This window comes from Pholcus phalangioides, unplaced genomic scaffold, assembly GCF_987345545.1.
Source record: "Pholcus phalangioides strain wild (caught in Gottingen) unplaced genomic scaffold, Ppha-v1.0 ptg000003l_1, whole genome shotgun sequence".
In the NCBI taxonomy this organism is placed as follows: Eukaryota; Metazoa; Arthropoda; class Arachnida; order Araneae; family Pholcidae; genus Pholcus; species Pholcus phalangioides.
In genome coordinates, this window is record NW_028301596.1 from 33,034,726 (window position 1) to 33,055,290 (window position 20,565).

Sequence of the window (20,565 nt, forward strand, 5' to 3'; positions counted from 1 at the left end):
TGGGCGACCGCCAGATACTCCTCTTTCATCTGAAAAATACGTCGAGGGACTCTAGAAGACAGAGCCTGAAACTCTGACGTTAGAGCGTCTAGGCTCTTTATGACAGGCGTGGCGAATGCCAGCCCTGTGAAGTTATTCCAGCGTGCAACCGTTGTAACAGCTGTAACGTACGGTGTAATGACGCGCTTTAGTAATACTGAAAAAGCGGACGTACTTCATTTACGGAGCTGTAACGGAAGTACTACAGAAGCAGCACGAATATACGGTGAGCGTTTTCCCCACATGTGGTTTCCCAATCCGAAAACATTTGCGCGCTTGCATCGGCAGCTGTTCGAAACGGCTGGCTAACTTCACAGGGCTGGTGTCAACGCCTTTTATTCCCGGTTTCTTCTTCCCCAGGTTACATTTGCATGCATGGTGTTCTTTTTTTCTCCTGATAAATTTCAACAGGAATGCCATTTTAAAAAGTTTGTGGAGCAGCCATTTCGAAATATGCTAGCATGTTTGCATTTCATTTTAGATGATGCATGCTTTGATGAAAATTGTTTGTTTTTGTGTGTACTACCACCTCTTAAAATTTTTCCCATATTTTCTGAATCACCCTATATACAACGAAACATGTCTCCTCAGACGAAGGCAATAAAAAATAAATTAGGTACGTTGAAAAAAAAAACTATCGCCAATCTGAAATCATAAAGGGTGGTTTTATATAACCCCATAAAACTGACGTTGCCCAGACTTATGTAGCGCTCATTCTGATGAAGGTATTTTGATCAAACTTGTGGTATATCGGATGTATGGAACACGGAGAAAAGAAAGATTCAACAAAAAAAAAATTGTTCAATTTTCGACCACCGCATGGGACAGTGGCGCTTGTTACCGCAATTATCTTTTCCCCATAGTTCAAAAAACATACACACCAAATTTCAATGAAATAGTCCATCCCAACGGGCGCTACATTGGTTGGAGTAGTTTCAGTTTATAACAAACGAATAAAATCTAAATAATCAACGCCAACGGGCAAAAAAAAACGATGGCCGTCCATCCCTTAAGACTCTAGTAATTGTCAATTAATCGAATGATTGTCGATAATTGGATATAAAATTTCAAATCACAGTGAATCAGCTAATCAGTCATCTATGTTGTTATATTGTCCAACTTCCACATATTAGTTCGACTGTCGTCATCTGGTCTTGAGTAGTTATAAATCCTTATGTATGGACGTGATCATACGTAAGGATGCAGTGACGGCACGGTGAGAAGCATGGCAGTGACAGCTGCAGTTGTCACTACAGAGATGACTGATCGTTTATTGCAGATCACCGTCTGTATATAAGAGTGGATGACTCAAAGAGCTCACTTTCGTTTTTTGGTACGTCAAACCGATGTACCCTTGCCACGATGTTTGACTTGAACAGACGTATTGTTTCTTCGTTCCGCTGAGCAACAGAAATTAAAGATTTGGCACTCAATCCAAGTGGGAAACTCGGTCAGCGTGATATTCTTATTCTCTGAAGACGACACCCATAGCGTGTCAAAATGCATAAGGAATTTTTTTTTAGTATTTCCTGGTATTTGCCTTATTCGTTTTTTGAGTATGTCAAAACGTATTTGGCTATTCCGCAGTCCAAGTGTCGGATGGGATGACCACCCACTTTATCTTACGTCTATATGATAGAAGCTAGAGGATCCAATCAGGGCCAGATTAACCCATATGAAGGCCCTAAGCACTCAAGTGATTTTGCTGCCGGGGGGGGGGCTATCCCGTCCCCTTTACTCTTAACCTTGACGCATGGTCCAGGGCAATTAGATCTTACATTCTAATTACATTCATGTATAAGGAACCTCTCGTATTTTTGGAACCCAATTTTTGTTAAAAAGGGTTCCTTATACATGTTAAAATATGGTAAATAAGTGTTATGAGAATAAAAAACATGAATTATTATCAGCATAATGTTAGCTTTCTTCACATTAGTTGCTTATCACATTAAGCAACATCATTGATCGAATCCATCATCCTAGTTTGAAATTTGAGCAAAATTTCCCGTAAATTTAAATAATTTATCGACGATTAAATATGTATAACATACTCAAATTTACCAATACGAGCTGTGGATTGCACATAATCATTGGCAAATGTGGAAAACAAAATTCATTAAACTTACATAACTATGCATAAAAGCCTGTGATTATGCCTAATAATCGGATTTATCAAATTTCCAGCACATATACAGTCAAACCTCGTTGTGTCACTTTCTGGATCATCCTCTATAGGGTTCTAAGGTTATCAAACTCCTGATAATACCCACTCCCCTTAAGGAGTCATTTTTGCGAAAGTACTCTTTCGAAAATTACCATTCAAATCAGAAAACAAGTTCACCAGTTCACTCTTTCCAATAATTCAAGCAGAAGCCACTGAAGCCTCCAACCCCCCATTCTTCACTGCAGGATTGTTGACAGATTCTTTCAAGATTATTGGGTTAAATTTTAATTTTATGTAATATTTTATACCGCCCCTAAAGAGATTTGTTGGAAGAAGATATTTCATACTTTGCCTGGATTGTGTTCAGGCATTCTATAGAATAAAACCGGTATTTCATACTTTGCCTGAAACGACCAGGCATTGTATAGAATGCCTGGATTTCATACTTTGCCGATAACATATATATGAATTGACATCATCATCATCGTGCGCCCCAAGACTTCCAAGTCTATCTCCGCCTATGCACTGTGTTCAACCTACTGTTATAGATGGCTTTTTTCTCAGCCCGAGATATCAAGGAAACAGTTATTTTTCGGATATTATGCTTAGGTGAACGCGGAAAGAAAAGTCATCACATCTCTGTCGGGACTCGAACCCAGGCCCTCCTGCATACCGGGCAAGCATGCTACCATCTACACCACTGGAAACATTCGTTTCAGTTGAGAAAAATTATAGGATATTGTGGTGCTGTTTCTTTTTTGGGAAGAAAAAAGAAGCGCCATCTGTTGTGGAAAATGATGTCATCAAGGGTGCTCGCGCGTAGAAGAAGCTCTCTGCTAAGAAAACAGCTTTACTTCTGGCGTTGGTGCTGCCATCTATTTTAGCCTAAAGTAGTTAAGTGAGTCAGTCCTTGAGAAATTGGAAAAAAAATATCGTATCAGCTTTTCTAGAACTTATTACTTGCTAAGTGCTGATGATTGGTAAACACTTTTTTTATGTTTTTCAAGAGAAAAAGAAATTGTTTATTCTATTCAGATTATACAAGAAAAAAAAAAAAAGTTGTACCCTCGGCGGGACTCGAACCCGCAATCCCCGGTTTAGGAGACCGATGCCTTATCCATTAGGCCACGAGGGCGCTGGTGTCTACAGCGTAACGTAGATTCATAAGTAATATACAGTCGAATCCCGTTATAACGAATTCCAGGAGACTGTAGAAATCACTTCGTTACAACGAGATTTCGTTATAAAGAAATTCCTGGTTATTTAAAAATGTCCCTACGTAAACTTCTCTAGGGGATTAGAAAAAGTGTTCGTTAAAACGAGATTTTCGCTATAACGCTATTCGTTAAAACGGAATTCGACTGTAACGCAACAGAAATGAGCGCTTATTAACTCCATATCCAAATAACCTGAAATGAAACTGAATCGGATGCGAAATTGAAACGCTGAATAATCTTCAGCACTTTGAATTTATTTTTTTTTCTTCCATCAGCGCCATCTGTACGCCCATATGCTTGTATCGGGATGATTCATTTCACTGATGCGTGCAACCAACTGCAACAACAACATGGCACCGCCTCCATCCACTGGGAAAGGCACATCTAAACATCCGTAGAGCAGAGTTTCAACAGTGATGGGTGCCAGCAGCTCGAATTATTCGCGATCTTCGTCCCAGCGAAGAAGTGATTCGTCTTCCTCCGACGATGATAATGACGACAGTGGCGTAGGGGGCTATTTCGACAACGAGGACCTACTCGTGGAGATCCTGTCCCGGGTCCCTGCCAGGGATTTGTTGACATCTTGCAGCCGGGTTTGCCGGCAGTGGCACAAATTGATTCATGGACACAGTGTGTGGAAGAGGAAATGCCTCAGGGATGGCAAAGTCATACCACCTTACAAATTCCAGGTGATACCCGTCCATTACTATAGACATATTTACTTGCGCAACCCCTATGGAAGAAATCTATTGAAGAATCCATGTGGAGAAGGTTGAGTATATACCTGATATATATTCTATAAACCTTGGAATATACAGGCAAACCTCGTTAGTGCGTCACCCGGTTAACACGTCACTCCGCTTAACGGGTCACGTTTTGGAAGCCCCAATTGTCCTCAGGCAGGAATTGGCACAGCTATGGCTCACTCCGTTTAACGAGTCACTCCGCTTACTAAGTCACATTTTTGCTCTCCCAAGACTGACTGATTAACGAGGTTTGACCGGAGGAGTGAGCCATAGCTGTGCCAATTCCTGTCTGAGGACAATTGGGGCTTCCAAAACGTGACCTGTTAAGCAGAGTGACGTGTTAACCGGGTGACGCACTAACGAGGTTTGACTGTACATTGATTTGTACAATTTTAAAAAAACTTTCACTTCACGCCTAGTAACTTAGCAGTAATTTGATTTTTAAAAAAACTTAATTCCATTTGAAAAATGAATGTAAATAATGAATTTTTAATGATTCCACATGAAAATTATTAAAATTTCATGTCTCATTTGTTTAAACACTCGCACAAAACATTACAATAAATTGAACAGTGAAATAGCAAAAAAATTGGGCGTAGACACAGCCGCAAATTTTGATGTGAATACATTTTTTTTTTGTGGCTTCAGTCGCATGGTAGTACTGATGTAATTATGTCGTTATTATCAGATTAACGCCAAAATACCTTCTTTTTTTTCTCTAAAATAATTTTATAGCATTTTGCATTTCAAAGGATAATATCTTGTACGAATAAGTAGTCTCACTTGAAATAAACCAAATTTCTCCAGATTCTCTGTTGAACTACATTGACAAATGTATGTCATTTCTACGTCGAATGATATCTGTTCGATGGAATAGATGAATGCACTTCTTGATTTTCATTTCTCAATTTCTCTGTATTATGTCCTTAAAAAACGAAAAAAATCACTTTATTTACAGTGGTGAATGGATGTCATCAGGATAATAAAATTCAATTTTACCATTACTGCCAACAAATGGGAATCCGGTGCAGGGCCACATTTTGGGGGGGGGGAGAGGAGCAGGCAGATCTGGTGCCCTGGGCACTGGCCCAGAGGTGGCAAAAATTATTTCACCCTTTAACCTCTTCAACATTACAAGGGGCACCAAAATATGTGTACTTTAATTTAACCACTTTTATTAGCAGCTTATTCCGTACGTGATGCGTGCACTACAGGAATTTTACCATAAGGTTATTTTTTTTTAATATTAAACACTCACACAAAAACATAAGATAAGACAATCGAAATGAAGGAAGAAAAATTTAATGGCAAAACACATTGAACACATACATTATTTGCAGGGCCGCAACTGGCTGCTTGGTCAGCTAGGGCAAGCCATAGGTGGAGATAGACTTGAAAGTCTGGGGGAGGGGCATGATGGTGATTGCTAGGGGAGGTAGCATAATTATGATGGTGCAATTCATATATATGAATATACATTAGATCAGTCTTCTCCACCTTTGATGCTGGAGGGGGCCCTGCATCTCCGCCCATGGAGCAAGCAGTAATTTTGGCTTCCCAATTTTAATGGTTCAGGTAGTGGTTAAGCGGTTTTTAAAATTTTCCTGATCCATGTTACAGGCCCGTCATTTAGGGGGGGGGGGGGTACCCTGGCTTTTGAAAATGCACTACAAATAGTGTATATATATATACATACATATATGCGTACCTTTAGTACATGCTCTTTGCCCCCCCCCCCCCCCCCGGCAAAAGTTGAAATGACGGACCTGGTGATATGAATAATATATTATCACAATGCTAAATATTTTCCCTATGATTATGCATTGGATCTTATTGGATGGATTAGTTGCCATCTGGTGTTTCGATTGAAATGTTTTCATTAATTTAGCAGCAATAAAAGACACTCTTTTGAAATACATTGAAACCTCCCTATGATGATACTCTGTGGACCAAGAAAAAAATATCATTGTAGAGTGATTATTGTTATATGGAGAGGCAACATACATCGATTTTTTTTTTTTAGTAGAAAAACTTAAGTTTTTATGCATAAAATACAACATCGGCCTAGGCCATCTAGTATGGTACTGGCAATATAGAGTTGAATCCTGATTAAATGCCATCTGTTTCTGAGAATTACGTTTGAGAGCCTTCCCCTCATATTCATGAAATGATTAGATCTCGAAGAATTCCTGCTGCTAAATCAAGTTTCCACTGTAGATACTCCGTAATAAACTATTATTTTTTGTTTCTGCACTGTATTCACTGCATTTCTCTCTCATCATATTTTGCTGTGACATTCATTGGATTTTGTTCATTTAGATTCCTTTGACCACTGGACCATCACACAAAATGGAGGCGATGGGTGGAGAGTTGAAAACCCTCCTGATGGTGCGGATCCTGTTCCTGATGAAGTTGGTATGTTGTTTGTTGGAACCATCGATCTTAGATAGTATTGACTGTGATTTAATGCCTTCTAAATAAAATTTAAGAGCAGATTTCTGTGCCACAGTTTCATCAAGTCAAGTATTGCGTCTTCAGATTTTTAGCCATTTTTGACCTTTCCAGCAGCAAAATTTTGTCAGCTTTGCCCCCCCCCCAATGCACACTGGGATCAGAGACATACATGGGGGGGGGGGCAAGAACCCCCCATGCCCCCAGAGGATCAAAAATTTATTTTTTTATGCAAAAAAAATATTAAAATATCTGAAGTTAATACCTTATACATAGTAGAACCTCGTTTATCCAAACATATCAATTTTTCGATCAACTGAACACCTTTTCAACCTTTTCATTTTCAGTTTTCTATAGTCAATAATGCTCAACAGTTGGGATTTTCTTGGAACTTGAATCCTCTTATTTCCCAACTCGATAATTTCATTCTGTTGTGCAATAATCCCACTTTCAAACAATTGTACATATTTTATAAATTGTACATATTGGGGGGGGGGGGCAACTACCTCAGGCAGCAAAATTTAGGGGAAAACAATTTCAGGTGGAAACAAAGAAAACCATGATAAAATCATCAGATTTTAAAGTTGTGGGGCAGCAAAATCATGTTTGCCCCTGGAGGCAAAAATCCTTGTTATGGTCCTGGATCTGGGTACAGTTTATGTAGTTATAAATGATTAACAAACAAACAAACCTTCAACAGGAGCAGAGTTAGCTGCCATATTTTTTTTTTCTGTCTGACAAATTCATCATCCTATGGGTGTGCCTTAATGAGAGGGAGGAGTGCGTCGTCTTGACAACAAAACAGTTCTTATCACATATCACGGTTTTTGCTCTCCCAAGGCAGTGAATTTCCAGAATGGAACGCTTTCGGTTAACAGATGATTCGGTTGATCAGTATTTGAATAATCTATGCTCTACTGCATATACATTAGATCAATCAGCTCTGTCACTGATGCTGAGGGGGCAATGTCCCCCCCCCCCATATCTCCACCCATGTTGATAGTAGTACTAGCAGATACACCCAGGAGAAGTGGGAAAGACCCAAAGTATGACAGTTGTAATAATTATCAGCATATCTGAACAACTTCCAGGATTGAAACCAATAAAATAATGATCACAGTCTCGAGTGAACTGTCAGAGAGCGGCACTTTTAAGAGGGTCATTCCAGTAATTCAGACATTTTTTACCCTTATCTCCCTTCCTTTGTCAGCAAAAGTAAGTAAAGCTTTGATACTTCTCTTCTTTCTTTTTTTTTTTTTGGTATAGACAGGGCCGTCTTAAGAGCATCATGGGCTCCTGGGCCAAGTGATTTTTCTGAGGCCCTACCCGGCAAATTCTTGAAAATTTGAACTAATTCTCATTTTTGTGAGACCCCCGGGCGTGCCCGTTTGGGCCCATGCGTTAAGACGGCACTGGGTATAGGATAATATTTAATCTCGACATCACACAACTGGTTTTAATTTATTAGAACATAAACTCTCATGGTTTTATCTTGCAGGTAGCAAATCATGTTTTGCTACGTCATATGGCATGTGTGAAAAGTTCCAAGCAATAGACCTTGTAAGCGAGGGTATTTTGCCTGAAGTCATCGAGGAAATACGGCCTGAGATTTTGATTGGTGAATGGTGAGATATGGTTTGTTTTCATCCAGATTCCATTTGCAATTTTTGATTGAAATGCCATTTTGAAAAATATGCATAAATCTATTGGTAGAGTTAATGCTAATCATTTGTAGTGACAAGTCCATAGCCGCAACTAAAAACAAGAATTTACTTGGCCAAGATTTCATAAGCAGGGTTGTGCCAAATTTGGGGATTACTTTTTGTTGCAAATTGACACTTTGGCTCTTCCAAAATTTTCCATTGCCGATAATGTTTTTCAAGCTAATGTTCTATCCTTACCTAATTTAGCTCCCTTTTTTATTTATTGTCGTCACCAACATCATTGTTATTTTAGGTTTAATTCTTATGTTCGTCATCATTGAAATTTATTGAGCAATATAGGGTGAAACCCTATTTGTTATTATGCATCCTTTGCTCATGAATTTTTCGTTTTTTTTATGGATGAGCATTCTTCAGTCAGATGAAAAACACTTCAGTTTTTGACAGAATTTGGCATGGTACTTGCAAAAGAATTTATAGTTCCCTCCCCCAAAATGTGCTGCTATCATGGTTTCGAACAGCAATCCCACCAAAAAATTTGGTTAGTATTGGGTTTGCCAGAATAACTCAAAGCTGATGGGTTGTTGTGAAAACCTGTGGCCAATATTTTCTTCGTTGGTTCTAAAATTTATCTTCATGATGCTCTCTAGCTTGCCAAAAAAAAAAAAAATAGTGCAGGATTTCTTTTTTGTCGACCATCTTGATTTTCACGATGTTTAAGATGTTAGGTAAGCAAAAAAATTCTAGGCCACCAAGGGGGAAAAACTCCTGGGGAAATCATTAAATTTGGCTCGACCCAGCTTACAAAATCTTAGCCATATACACTGTTGCGGGGACCAGTATTAATTTTGATGCCACCTCCCCGTAGTTCTTTTAACGGAAAAAGAGTAAACTCACTGCCTTTCTTGGTCCAATGCCCCCTTCCCTCTCTATGACCCCCTCCTCCAGACCCCTTCCATGGTTGCGGCCCTAGTCAGGTCACATGGTAGTAATTTAGTATTTGGTAATTGTTAATGTACTCACACATTTAATGAATTTGATCAGTTTATTTAAATCCACTTCATAAAATCATCAGCTATATGTCAAACTTCTGCGCCAATTTAATTTTACTTTTTTTTTCTTCTAAGGCATGCAGCTCGTTTTGACTGTGGATCCAAATATGAACTGATTATTGTTCTCAAAGATCGTGATCATAATGAATTGAGGACGCTCAACTTTGGGCCATTTAAAGAAGAACAATGGATAGGCAAGGCTTGGTCAAAGGTATGTTCATTTGATGCATTAATGAATTCTCTCGTGTTATTCATTACTTGTTAAATAATTTATTCATTGTCACTTCTATGAGATACTGGATATCAAGGCTTCAACTAGAAAGAAAGATTGACTCTGTCTCTGGAGCCAAGTAACTATTTTGGCAGAGAGCTGAAACCCGAGGCCCAGATGCATTTCAACAATTTTGGAGCAAAAAAAAAAAAAAATGAATACTTCCTCTTCGCTCTGATTTTATGTTTTGTGAGGGTGGGGGGAATCGTCATCTATCATTTCAGAATATTTGGGAATGCTGAAAATTGTCCATGCAAAAAAATTTAAACACTATTAAATGTAAATTAACACAAAAATCAATGAAAATTCAGCACTGAAGGTAATTTTAAATTAATGAGAGAAACAGTTTCTGAAACTGATGAAATTTTATGATTGGTGTAGGAAATAGTTCCAGACTTTGATGATGAAAGCAATAATTCCTGAATTGACGAAATAAATAGTTTCAGCATTGATGGAGATTCAGAATTAATGAAAGAAATAACTTCAGATGGGTGAAAATTCAAAATTAATGTGCATGTGATAATTCCGGAACGGGTGAAAATTCAGAATTAATGAAAGAAATAATTCTAGAATTGATGAAAACTCAGAATTTAGGGAAGAGGAAAATGCCAGAATTGATGAAAATTTGAGATTAGTGCAAGTGATAATTCCAGAATTGATGAAAATTCAAAAAATAATTTAAGAATTGGTGACAGTCTCCAATAGTTTATAGTGATTGCAGGGGGAGGGGTCCGACAACGTGCGGGACCTAGTTTGACTGCATTTGTTACACACCCCTGAAGGTGGCTCTATTTTGCCAGGGCCACCAGTTCATGATTGAACAGATAAAGATTAAACTTGATGCCCCCCTTTGTGGTCCAGTGCCCTCCCTTAGTTGCGGTCCTACTAGTTACGAGCAAAATGATAGACAACATAATAATAAAAAAATAAACAGTACAAAAATAAACAAACTCATATATACTACTACAGTACTACTAAACCGCACATGCACATTACTCTGCAGAATTTCTAACAAATCATTACATGTCAGAATATGTGTTCTAATTGTGTGTGGCCCTCCTAAAGTATTTATATTATGTCACCTGTGTTGCGTGTTCTTGCTGGTGTAGCCATCTGTCTTTCATATTTTGGAGATAAGTGGAGGTGGAGATGGTTTGAATTTCCATGTTATGTAAGTATGATATTGTAGGTCTGCCTGCTCTCTGCAGAGAGACTTTTTTCACATGGGGAACCGGCTCACATTCATGGTTTGAAGTTGTAAGAAACTCTTATATAACAACTCTGTAATTATAATTTCCTGCATGATGATATTGCTCTATTATCATGATACACTTCCCATAGTGCTAAAATATTGGCTCAACAAGAGTTGTTTAGAAAGTAATAATACTTGGCTGTTGTGGCAGAAAAGTAATGTTTTATTGCATATGTTAGCAATGCTGACTTCAACCATGGTCCTTTTGCGCTTCCTTCTCTTGTGGTCTTTTGTCGTTGCTACTCTAAGTCTTGCTCAGGTAACAAAAGTTTACAATGACTACATAATTCAGAATCCTGCTAATTTTGCATGATGTTGTACATTTCCTCCAATGTGGGTACCCAGCTGATACCCACAAACAGGGCCGTCTTAACAGCATCATGGGTCCCCGGGCCAAAAGGTTTTTTTGAGGCCCTACTAGATAAATTCTAGAAAATTTGAACTAGATCTCATTTTTGTGAGGCCCCCTTTACTCTTGAGGTTCCCGGGCCCATGCATTAAGACGGCCCTACCCACGAAGAAATTATCTCAGTTTATTTTTAAGATGTTTTATATGACTTCCTTCTGTCACTCTCATAATGTCAATGCTTTATGAAAATTCCTGCCAAACATATTTGTTCTAATGTTTTTGAGCTATTCTATTCATTCTAAACGTTCTAATGTATTGTTAACTTTTTTCTTTTCATAGAACATCTTTGAACTAATGATAGCACCTAAAAATAATCAGAGCTATTGGTGGAATTTTTTGGGGTTTCAATGAAATTTGTGCTGACTCACTAACATGATGCAACTGACATCATTTAAAATCCAAATGGTGGTTCGACACTCTTTCCAACTCTGCTCAAAAGAGACACCGTAGGACCAGTTACAAAAATCATCTGAAACTTAGTCATTACCCCCTTTCATCCTGTTTAATACAGCTTCGAAAAATACAAAATTTTCAAACCGAGTGATTTTCACTTAATTACTAATGGTTCAGAGGGATTTATTTAAACCAGACATCAAATTGTTGTACATAGCCACTGGGCTTTCATTTGTTGCCATAGTCAGTTGTATGGAGTACCGGGTTTCCCCTAATCTTCTCTGCCATTATAGCTCAGATTTGAGCTTGTAGTGTTAAAATTTAGCTACTGTGTTTATTCTAATTAATTAAACAGGAAAAAAAAAGAGAAAAGGATGAGAGTTTAATTTTAAATTAAATGTTTGAGAACATGTCTGAATGTGAATCACTGAAACCATACAGTTGATCACATCCACCATCTTCTCGATGTCATTGATATTTTCATGAGCTGTTTCTATTGACAGAGAGGGTATTGGCTACGTCTTGATTACTATTGGTTGCAAGACAACAATTTCTTTTGCAGCTAACACAGCTTCCAGAGCAGGACTTTTTTTCGAAATTTTATAATTTTTTTTTTCAATTATTTTGATTTTTTTTTCTCTTTTTTTAATCATTTTGAAATTTTTTCATAACTTTTTCTTCAAAGAGATAAACAAGATTGTATTTGTTTGTGTTTTGATGTAGTGCATGATGTGTTAAATGTGAAAAAGAATTTCAAATTTAATACCATAGGCATTTACATTGTTACTAGCTGAATCAAACTCAAAAAAAAGCTCCCTTGTTTGCTGTCACAGATAGATAGATTTATTTGCACAACAACACAAATGAATACAGAACATCAGAGATTAATGCCTGACATTTATGTTATATATATAATATCGAAAAGATCATTAATTTGGCAAAGACAAAAAATCAAATTCATGGAGGTGAGCAGGCAATTCACATGAACCAATGTTAATGAAAAAAAACAAACTAGATCAAGATTGTTATTATGTGAGTGCCATAAATAGATCTGAGGTCAGGCATTTTTTTTTCTCCAACTTGCGTCATTACCTTTAAAAATATTGAAGGGTCCAGGGGAAAAATGACTTTACAACAAAAATTAGATTTTGAGGAAAACAAGTTTGAAAGTTTGGAATGTAATGGTTTCCCCAATTTTTAAACTGGAAAAATTTATTGTTTTTACGGCTTCAGTGTATATTGTTTCATATCAGTGAATTTATGTTGAAATTTAATGATTTCATGGAAAATAATGAGATACTATTTATATTGCAGGTGAGCCATGTCATTAGGGATTACCCAGAAGGACTGAGATACATTGATTTTATACATTCTGGAATCGACAGTCAGTTCTGGGCTGGTCATTATGGAAGCAAGATGACTGGTTGTTATGTAAAACTGAAGATTACGTAGATGTTATAGTATTTTTCAATGCATGTCAGCAAGATTGTATGACACAATTGTGTAATATTTTCTTTTGATGAATACTCTACTGTTATGATGAATTGTTTTGACGAGGATGTTATTGAAAATTGGTATAGTTTATGTATTGTTTGTAATAGAGTGAAGCATTTTTATCAAACACAAAAATATTCATATGATAGAGAAGCTTGGGCATTATCAATTATAGGAAAATTTTTATTTTTTTGTAAGGTTCTGTACTTGATAGAAAAAAAAACTTCCGAAAATCTTTTTCTTTATCAACACAATCTATTAAGTATTTTTATTTGAGAGGAAAAAATAAATGAAAGAAAAGAATTTCTTTTAAGTATCCAAGTCTTTTCTCAAATTTAATGTTACTATTATTCTGCTTTCAAATCATATTGATACTACCAGGCTTCTGTTCCAGTGTAACATATGATGTACAGTCGGCCTTGCTTTAATGAATATTAACGGTTTTTCAGTACATAATCAATTAAGCAGGCTGTTCGGTGATACAGGAAAACAGTTCAATAGCCATTTAACACTGTATATTGAAAACTTATGAAGGATCAATATTAATAAAGCTTCTGGGATAAATCAGACATCAAAATGGAGTGAAAATTTTATTAAAATTTCATTTATCACAATACTTGAGATTTTTACTTTTATTGTGAAAGTTAGTGCCCTCAATGGACTTGAAATAATTAAATATACTGAATACAGCTTGAATAATTAGAGGCCGGTATCCACTTTGAAAGTCTAGGTTTTCTTATGTGTCTTAACTGGCAAAATATTTTCAAGTTTTTAAATGTTTTATTTAATAAAAATGTCTTGTGCACATAATAGTTGATAATATTAATAGAATTGTCTTGTGAATCACAATATTCGTTAAGTGGGGAAAAGTTTTTGAAATTATCAGTTAAAGAGAAACTTTACAAATACAACGCCACAACAGGCAAAATGCCCAACGAGGTGGCTGATAAAAAGATGCCCATAAAAATATGGATGTCATATGTTTCAAAAATACAGCAACCCCATTAAAAATGCAATTAACACAAATTATAAACAATATATACACATGATAAAATATTATACAATGCCCATAAAGAATACTTATGGTTGTCTTATTCTAAGAATGGATAGCTTCTCGTGCTACCATACCTCTCGATAGCTACCATTGTCTATGGGAGAAATTTCGGTTCTGGAGGATTTTATTGGCATAAGTGGGGATATCCATTTATCCATTACCCGATTAAGCGTTGCTGACCGAATTTTTTGAAAATCCCGGTGTAAAAAATCCCAAGTTTTAAAAAGTTTCTTTTCTCTTGCTGATTGCGATATTATACTTGGAGACCATATTTACAGGGATCAATCTATTACTAGGTGTTGTCGTCTAATTGTAAAGAAATTTACAAAGTAGGCTTTTCCATGTCTGATGTTTCAGATTTTAAATACTTGCCTATTATTATTCGTTCATCAATCATCTTCGTTTTAAAAATGTGGACACATATTTTTTTGACTTGCATCGATTGTTTAAAACAATATTTTTTGTTCTTGTTTTCTTCACTTGCAATAAAATATACCTTTGAAGTGAAATTTTATCAAAAATATAATCTTTTCGTTGTTGTATCCACAATAACTACCATTCACTTATTATCAGAATTTTACTTGATTTTATTACATTGTTATTAGGAAAGCTAACTATGAAGTATTATATTAGGTATAAAATAATGTTTTCTTTCATTCCATATTTTTAACCTTTTTTATTTCAATAATTTACACTTTCTAGTGAAAAAAATATTTTCGATTATTTTAGAATGTAAAAAAAGAATGTAAATGACAAGTGAAATTTTCAACATGTATGATATGTGCATGCCTGTGAAAAAAAAAATTGTTTAGCTTATTGATAATGAGGCTATTTTTAACAGTGATAAGTACCTTGAAACACAATCAATTTTTTAGCTTGCGTAGTTCACACTTCATCATGAAATGAACTTTTGTGTACATAATATATGAAGATCTTACTTATGTATGAATTTTTTCTGCATAATGCTTCGGCACTTTCAAAGTAGTTTGAGCATCTAATCATTGTGATAGACATATTTATTCTGCTTAGCAATAGAGCTAATTTTTCAGAAAGTCTCTCTATAAATTCCAATCGAAATATTTTTGTATTATATAGTTTTGGAAGTAGTCATCATATTTTTGTTGCCTTGGTGTTAAGAATGTGATAAATGCTGACTGCTGTTAATTATATGTATGTGTGTGTAAATATGTGATACAAGTTTTAAAATAATAAATTTGTTTCAAACTTCCATTTTGATTCATAGGCCTATTTCAATTTTAGTTTTACTACGATTAGCTATGCTATTATGTAAAAGTGTGACCTGGAATTTATGTAATTTTAAGCATCGGAAAAAAGGTTCCAGAGATATAAATGTGAAGGGGGGGGGGGGGGCGGTGAGGTGTAAGTTTGAAAGGCTCTGCATTATAGCATGTACTTTCTTATATTATTTATATACACCAATGACCAATTGCATCAAATGTACATTCATTGCTGTAAGCATGGGTGGTTTAAAGATGTGATGGGCCTATTATACTATGCAAAAATACATGCTATAAAGCGAGCTTTTCGTACAAAAGTTGTTTCCATGTTGTTATGCTCTTATCCTAAGCCATCAGCTGTATTTATTTCTTGCAAAATATTCACATATCATCATAGCTCCTTAACAGCAACATGGGGGCCTGAGCCCGGCAACCTGGTTATCACAAGCAGTTAACGAAGATACCAAGTACGGATGCACAGAGTACAATTTTGTAGAGAGGTGCTTCCTAAAGTAAAGACAATATAACCTCTTGGGGGGGCGGATGATGATAGGATCTTATATTGCACCCATAGCTTCTAAGGGTTGGGATGGATAAACTAAAAAAAGTTAGGAGAAATGGAGTAGAAATACAACAGTTTTGCACAACGGTTTCAGTCTGGGGCTATTCAATGTGGATAACACTCGCAGGCCAGAAATTGATGCATCCTTTCTGTTAATTCGTTTAGGAATGCCTTTCGTGGGCCGGATGGAACCATTTTGCTGGTTGCATTTGGTCGGTATTGCATATAGGTTGTGGTTAATTCCACTGAAGTACAGTATTATTCCAGCCCTGACGCCACGAGAATCCAGATTCATCATTCAAAATTATTAATTGGAAGTGGAGGGGTTCCGATCGAAATCTCGCCTACATGATGGGAATAATTTATTATTGATTTCATACTGAAACCTCTGCTGCCATTTAAGAAATAGAAAACAAATGACGTGTAGCAGTGGGTTGTGTATGCATCTGTCGTAAAATAGCCATTTGCTTGTGGTTTTTTTTAACTTTTATATTCTCCACACCGAAAATGATTGTTTAAATTCTCTGGTGAACTTTACTGGTGTTATGGCACATGAAGTTTTTGTTGATATATTGTAATACATAGTTTCCTAACCTTTTTTGTCCCATTGGCCCTACAGAAATTTTTTTTCTCCCAACGCAATCTAACTCATAGAATCCTGTTATACACGTAGCTTTTACCGCTCTCTGGAACATTCCATCGCCCACGTTGGGAATCTGCTGTAATACCACATATCCCCAGGGCCGTCATTTCAACTTTATCCGGGAGGGGGGGGGGGGGAGAAGGTAAAGAACATGTACTTAGTATATGCATATATATATATTTATTTATTGTTAAAATATTTATTAATTTAAGTTATTTTAAGTTATTTTTATGAAAACAGAAAACAAATTAATTATGTGAACTGGAAAGCAAAAAATATGAACAATGAAAATTTCAAAAAGAAATGAATCGAAGAAGTCAAAAAAGAATTCAAAAATGAAAAAAGTCATAGCCAATGTCTAGGACTCTCATCAGGAAGGCACCCTGACATGAGCTTAATAATGGCTTAATTCATTCTCTCTCTCTCTCTCTCTCTCTCACACACACACACACACTAAGTACATCTTTCTATATATATATCATTTATAGTTTTTTTTAATGCCGGGGAGGGGGGAAGCATTAAAAAAACACTATAAATGGTAACACGAGCCTGCACATATCGTTCATTTTTAACCGGGCACACACATAACAGGGTTTTTTGCTTGAACTAGTTGGAAACCGACACTATTTATTTTCAGAATTATAAGAAACAGTTTTGTTTTTATCTGATAAGTGGTAGACACAGCGTTCGCAAATACGCATCTAAGATGCGCATTTCACCCCTCGAAATTTTCTTGGGGGGGGGGGGACCCGAAAAAAAATACTATCAAAAATTTAGGTTGAATTTTTTTTTTTGAAAATATATGTACAAGAAAATAAAGTGAATAGTATACCAAAGGTTCTGCGGTTAGCCGTGTAGAAGCTCCAGCTTGATTATACAGGCTAATAATTTGTGACTTAGCTCGGATCCCTGTATAATTCTCGTTACCTACCTTCATTTTTAAAGAGTTGGGGGGGGGGGGCTAACACCAAATCCTCCAGCTTTTTTTAGAGGCAGTATCTGGTTCAACTTTGTTGCAAGCATTTGTCCCTTAAAATGTTTGGACTTGGTCGACAAACAATACGACCTTAGATTTTCAACTATTATTGAAAGGTTGAAATTAGCGAAATTCCGAATAGAAAAATTTCATAACAACCCTGGAATATGTTTCAAAGACCTTCACAATTCGAAAAGGAAATGAGTATTACAGACAAACGAAAATTAAAAATGTTCAATTTAGATCAAAGTCCATGAAAGCAAAAAACAGTTTTTAGACCATCTGGTTGAACTTTACGAGTCCAATGATAAAAAAATTATGCTCTGTATAACGGTTCAAAAACGAATTACAACCCAAGTTCTGATGAAAAAAAATGGACAGTTTAAATTTGTCTCTATTGTAAAGGAAATGCCTTTATAGAGATGGAAAATATACTTTCTAAAGAAGTGCCACTTAGGAAAGAATTACTATATAAAGGAATGAAAAAATGATAGAATTTTGCAAATATATCAGTGGGTACAGAGATGGTGGTGATAATACGCCTTTTATGTATCGAGAATATAGGAAGTTGTAATTGCCTTAACTTTGCCTCTTTGAACAGCATGTGGTTTTGCGACATTAAATCATATACTCAAAAAAGAAGGCTCAACTTGGTGATGACTAAGTATCGGATTTCTATGCCTTTGCATATTTTTTTTGTTTTTGCATATTAAAATATTTTTTAGGTGATAGAGCATATTTTCAAAAACTTAGGGCATATTTTGCATATTTCATGATTTTCGATAAAAAGTAAATTTTTTCCTCGCTATTCCAATCCCGCTTCAGAATGGTTTTTGCGGTTCCCGCCTCTGACGAGAGCTCTTAGGGCTAGGATTTTTATGCACTAAAAATGGAACGTTGTTGCTGATTGGGAAGAAAATAATATGTCAGTAATATGTCATTAGCAGTAATTCATTAGCATATGTCATTGACAGTAATATGTCATTAGCAAGCCATCCTAATTATACACAACTCAAATTTTGTAAACAAAACAACACATGAATGACGATTTTTGAGTGTTGCAAAAAAAAAAAAAAATCCCAATAAAAGGAAAAAAACCCCCACGAATATGGAAACTACGAATACCGAAACCGTGAATACAGGGGGGGGGGGGGGGGGCGACTGTATATGTCAAATTAATTGAGATCATTTTAGAAAATATGAATTCGATAAGTTGTGGCTTACTTATCACAGAAATTTGGACTTTGTAAAGCTATGTCCGAAGGAGGTGAAGTATCAAATTTCAAAAACATATTTCACATGCAATTCAGAATCTAACCGTCAATTATCTGAGCAAATAATTGACAAATGAATGTGCAATCCCCCACCTAATGATCACAACAGAGTATGTATATATATTCATTCTAATGAATTGCGGGATTAAATACAATATATGTGATTACATGTGAATACAAGATTAAATGCGATAAATATGGGTAGTAGCGTTCAGTACAACACCATGCCTTCAATCAATGAAGAGAGAATTAAAACTATCTACATTTTTTACAAAACTAAACCAATTCACTGATCCATATCAGGCCAGTATGTTCTTAGGCCGAAGAAACCTCAACATCTCTCCCACAAGATAAGGTGAAATGTCTCATGTGCTGATATTCTGATGTTTCAGCCCTATCGAAAAATATCCTTTACATAGTTTGACTAGATAGTCACGTATGGTTTCAATGTTCAAATCCTTCATTATGTTCGCGAAAACTTTCTCACAATTTCACCAATCTGCAAGAAGAAAAAGGTTGAACAACACTAGAGTTTCCAGAATAGATGGAGCCACAATTCCGACCAGTATGAAACCGGTCACAACAATAATTTTTCCCAACAATAGTTTTTCAGAACTGCTGGAAAAAGTAGAAACAGAAAAATTCTGGGCATTTCGACTGTTAATTGGTGAATGCGTGTGGTGGAAAAAACACAAAAACACTCATAGTAATGAAGAAATATACGTTTCAAAGTGGTGAAAAAAAATTTCTCTAGAGAAAAAGAAAAAAAACAAAAACAATTCCGGAAACCTGAAAAGGAGGACAAAATAGTGAATTTTCCAAAATGTAGGAGGACGCTTGTCAAAAAGGAGGATATGCCTTCTTAAAGGAGGACGGTTGGTAACCATAAACAACACTGAACTAACCCGTGCAAGGCCCGGGACCTTGCACGGTAATTTTTATCCATTGGTTTTTGATTCGACACTACAATATCCTCTGAAATTTTTTTTAAGATGTCCCGGTTTTTTTTATCACTGAATTAAGCGTTATGTCCCGGTTTTCATCAGGATTTGTCCCGGTTTCACCGTCGCATGATCTGGCCATCCTATCCTATGCCTGCTCCCGACCAAGTGCGATGCCTTACCGTAAATCAGCTATGATTCTCTAAGCGAGGTGAATTGTATCCGACTTCTTTTCCGACGCCAATAACGAGGAAAAATATAACTAGCAGTTTGGCAAATTTTAGATTTTTCATTGATGACCATCGGTAACCACAGTAAATATTCCGAAAGTGATTGTTGGGCTCAGAAACCATTGTTACCCGACAGTTTTTCACCCATTTCGGAAATTTGCTCAGCCCTGACAAACTTTTAAAGTAGCCTATCTTTCAATTCAGGCCCTGTTTGGTATACATGCTAAATTTGGCGATGATCGATCTAAAATTGTAGATTTGTATAGAAAATGCGCACACTTGACAGAAAATCAATCATATATACATATTTAGGTTTTGAGAAACTATATCATAACTTCATCAAATAAATAAATAAAATAAACGTAGTTGAAGTTTAAGAAGTTTTTCGTTTGTAAACAAAAAAATGATGTCAATATCGGAAAAAATAAATAAATAACTTAACAAGTTTGATCTTGCAATTCCAGATTTTGATGCTTATCATGTGGGTGCGATAAGTAA

At 36.1% G+C, this 20,565-nt stretch overlaps 1 protein-coding gene and 1 non-coding gene across 2 annotated transcripts; one reads left to right on the top strand and one right to left on the bottom strand.

Annotated features, from left to right (window-relative positions):
* Positions 1–3,265: 3,265 nt before the first annotated feature.
* Positions 3,266–3,338, bottom strand: TRNAR-CCU (transfer RNA arginine (anticodon CCU)). Its single transcript has one exon. It is a non-coding gene; the product is annotated as a tRNA-Arg (tRNA).
* Positions 3,339–3,465: 127 nt separating this feature from the next.
* On the top strand, positions 3,466–15,433 carry LOC149088436 (F-box only protein 44-like). The gene is made up of 5 exons (XM_089247527.1): positions 3,466–4,191; positions 6,486–6,581; positions 8,116–8,242; positions 9,406–9,541; positions 12,970–15,433. The coding sequence occupies exons 1-5, from the start codon at positions 3,837–3,839 to the stop codon at positions 13,105–13,107; spliced, it is 852 nt and encodes a 283-aa protein (XP_089103653.1). The 5' UTR covers positions 3,466–3,836; the 3' UTR covers positions 13,108–15,433.
* Positions 15,434–20,565: the final 5,132 nt, after the last annotated feature.

Coding starts and splice junctions, on each gene's coding strand:
- LOC149088436 (XM_089247527.1), top strand. CDS start 3,837: ATGGGTGCCAGCAGCTCGAATTATTCGCGATCTTCGTCCCAGCGAAGA. Junction 6,582..8,115: donor TCCTGTTCCTGATGAAGTTG/GTATGTTGTTTG, acceptor TTTATCTTGCAG/GTAGCAAATCATGTTTTGCT. Junction 8,243..9,405: donor GAGATTTTGATTGGTGAATG/GTGAGATATGGT, acceptor TTTTCTTCTAAG/GCATGCAGCTCGTTTTGACT.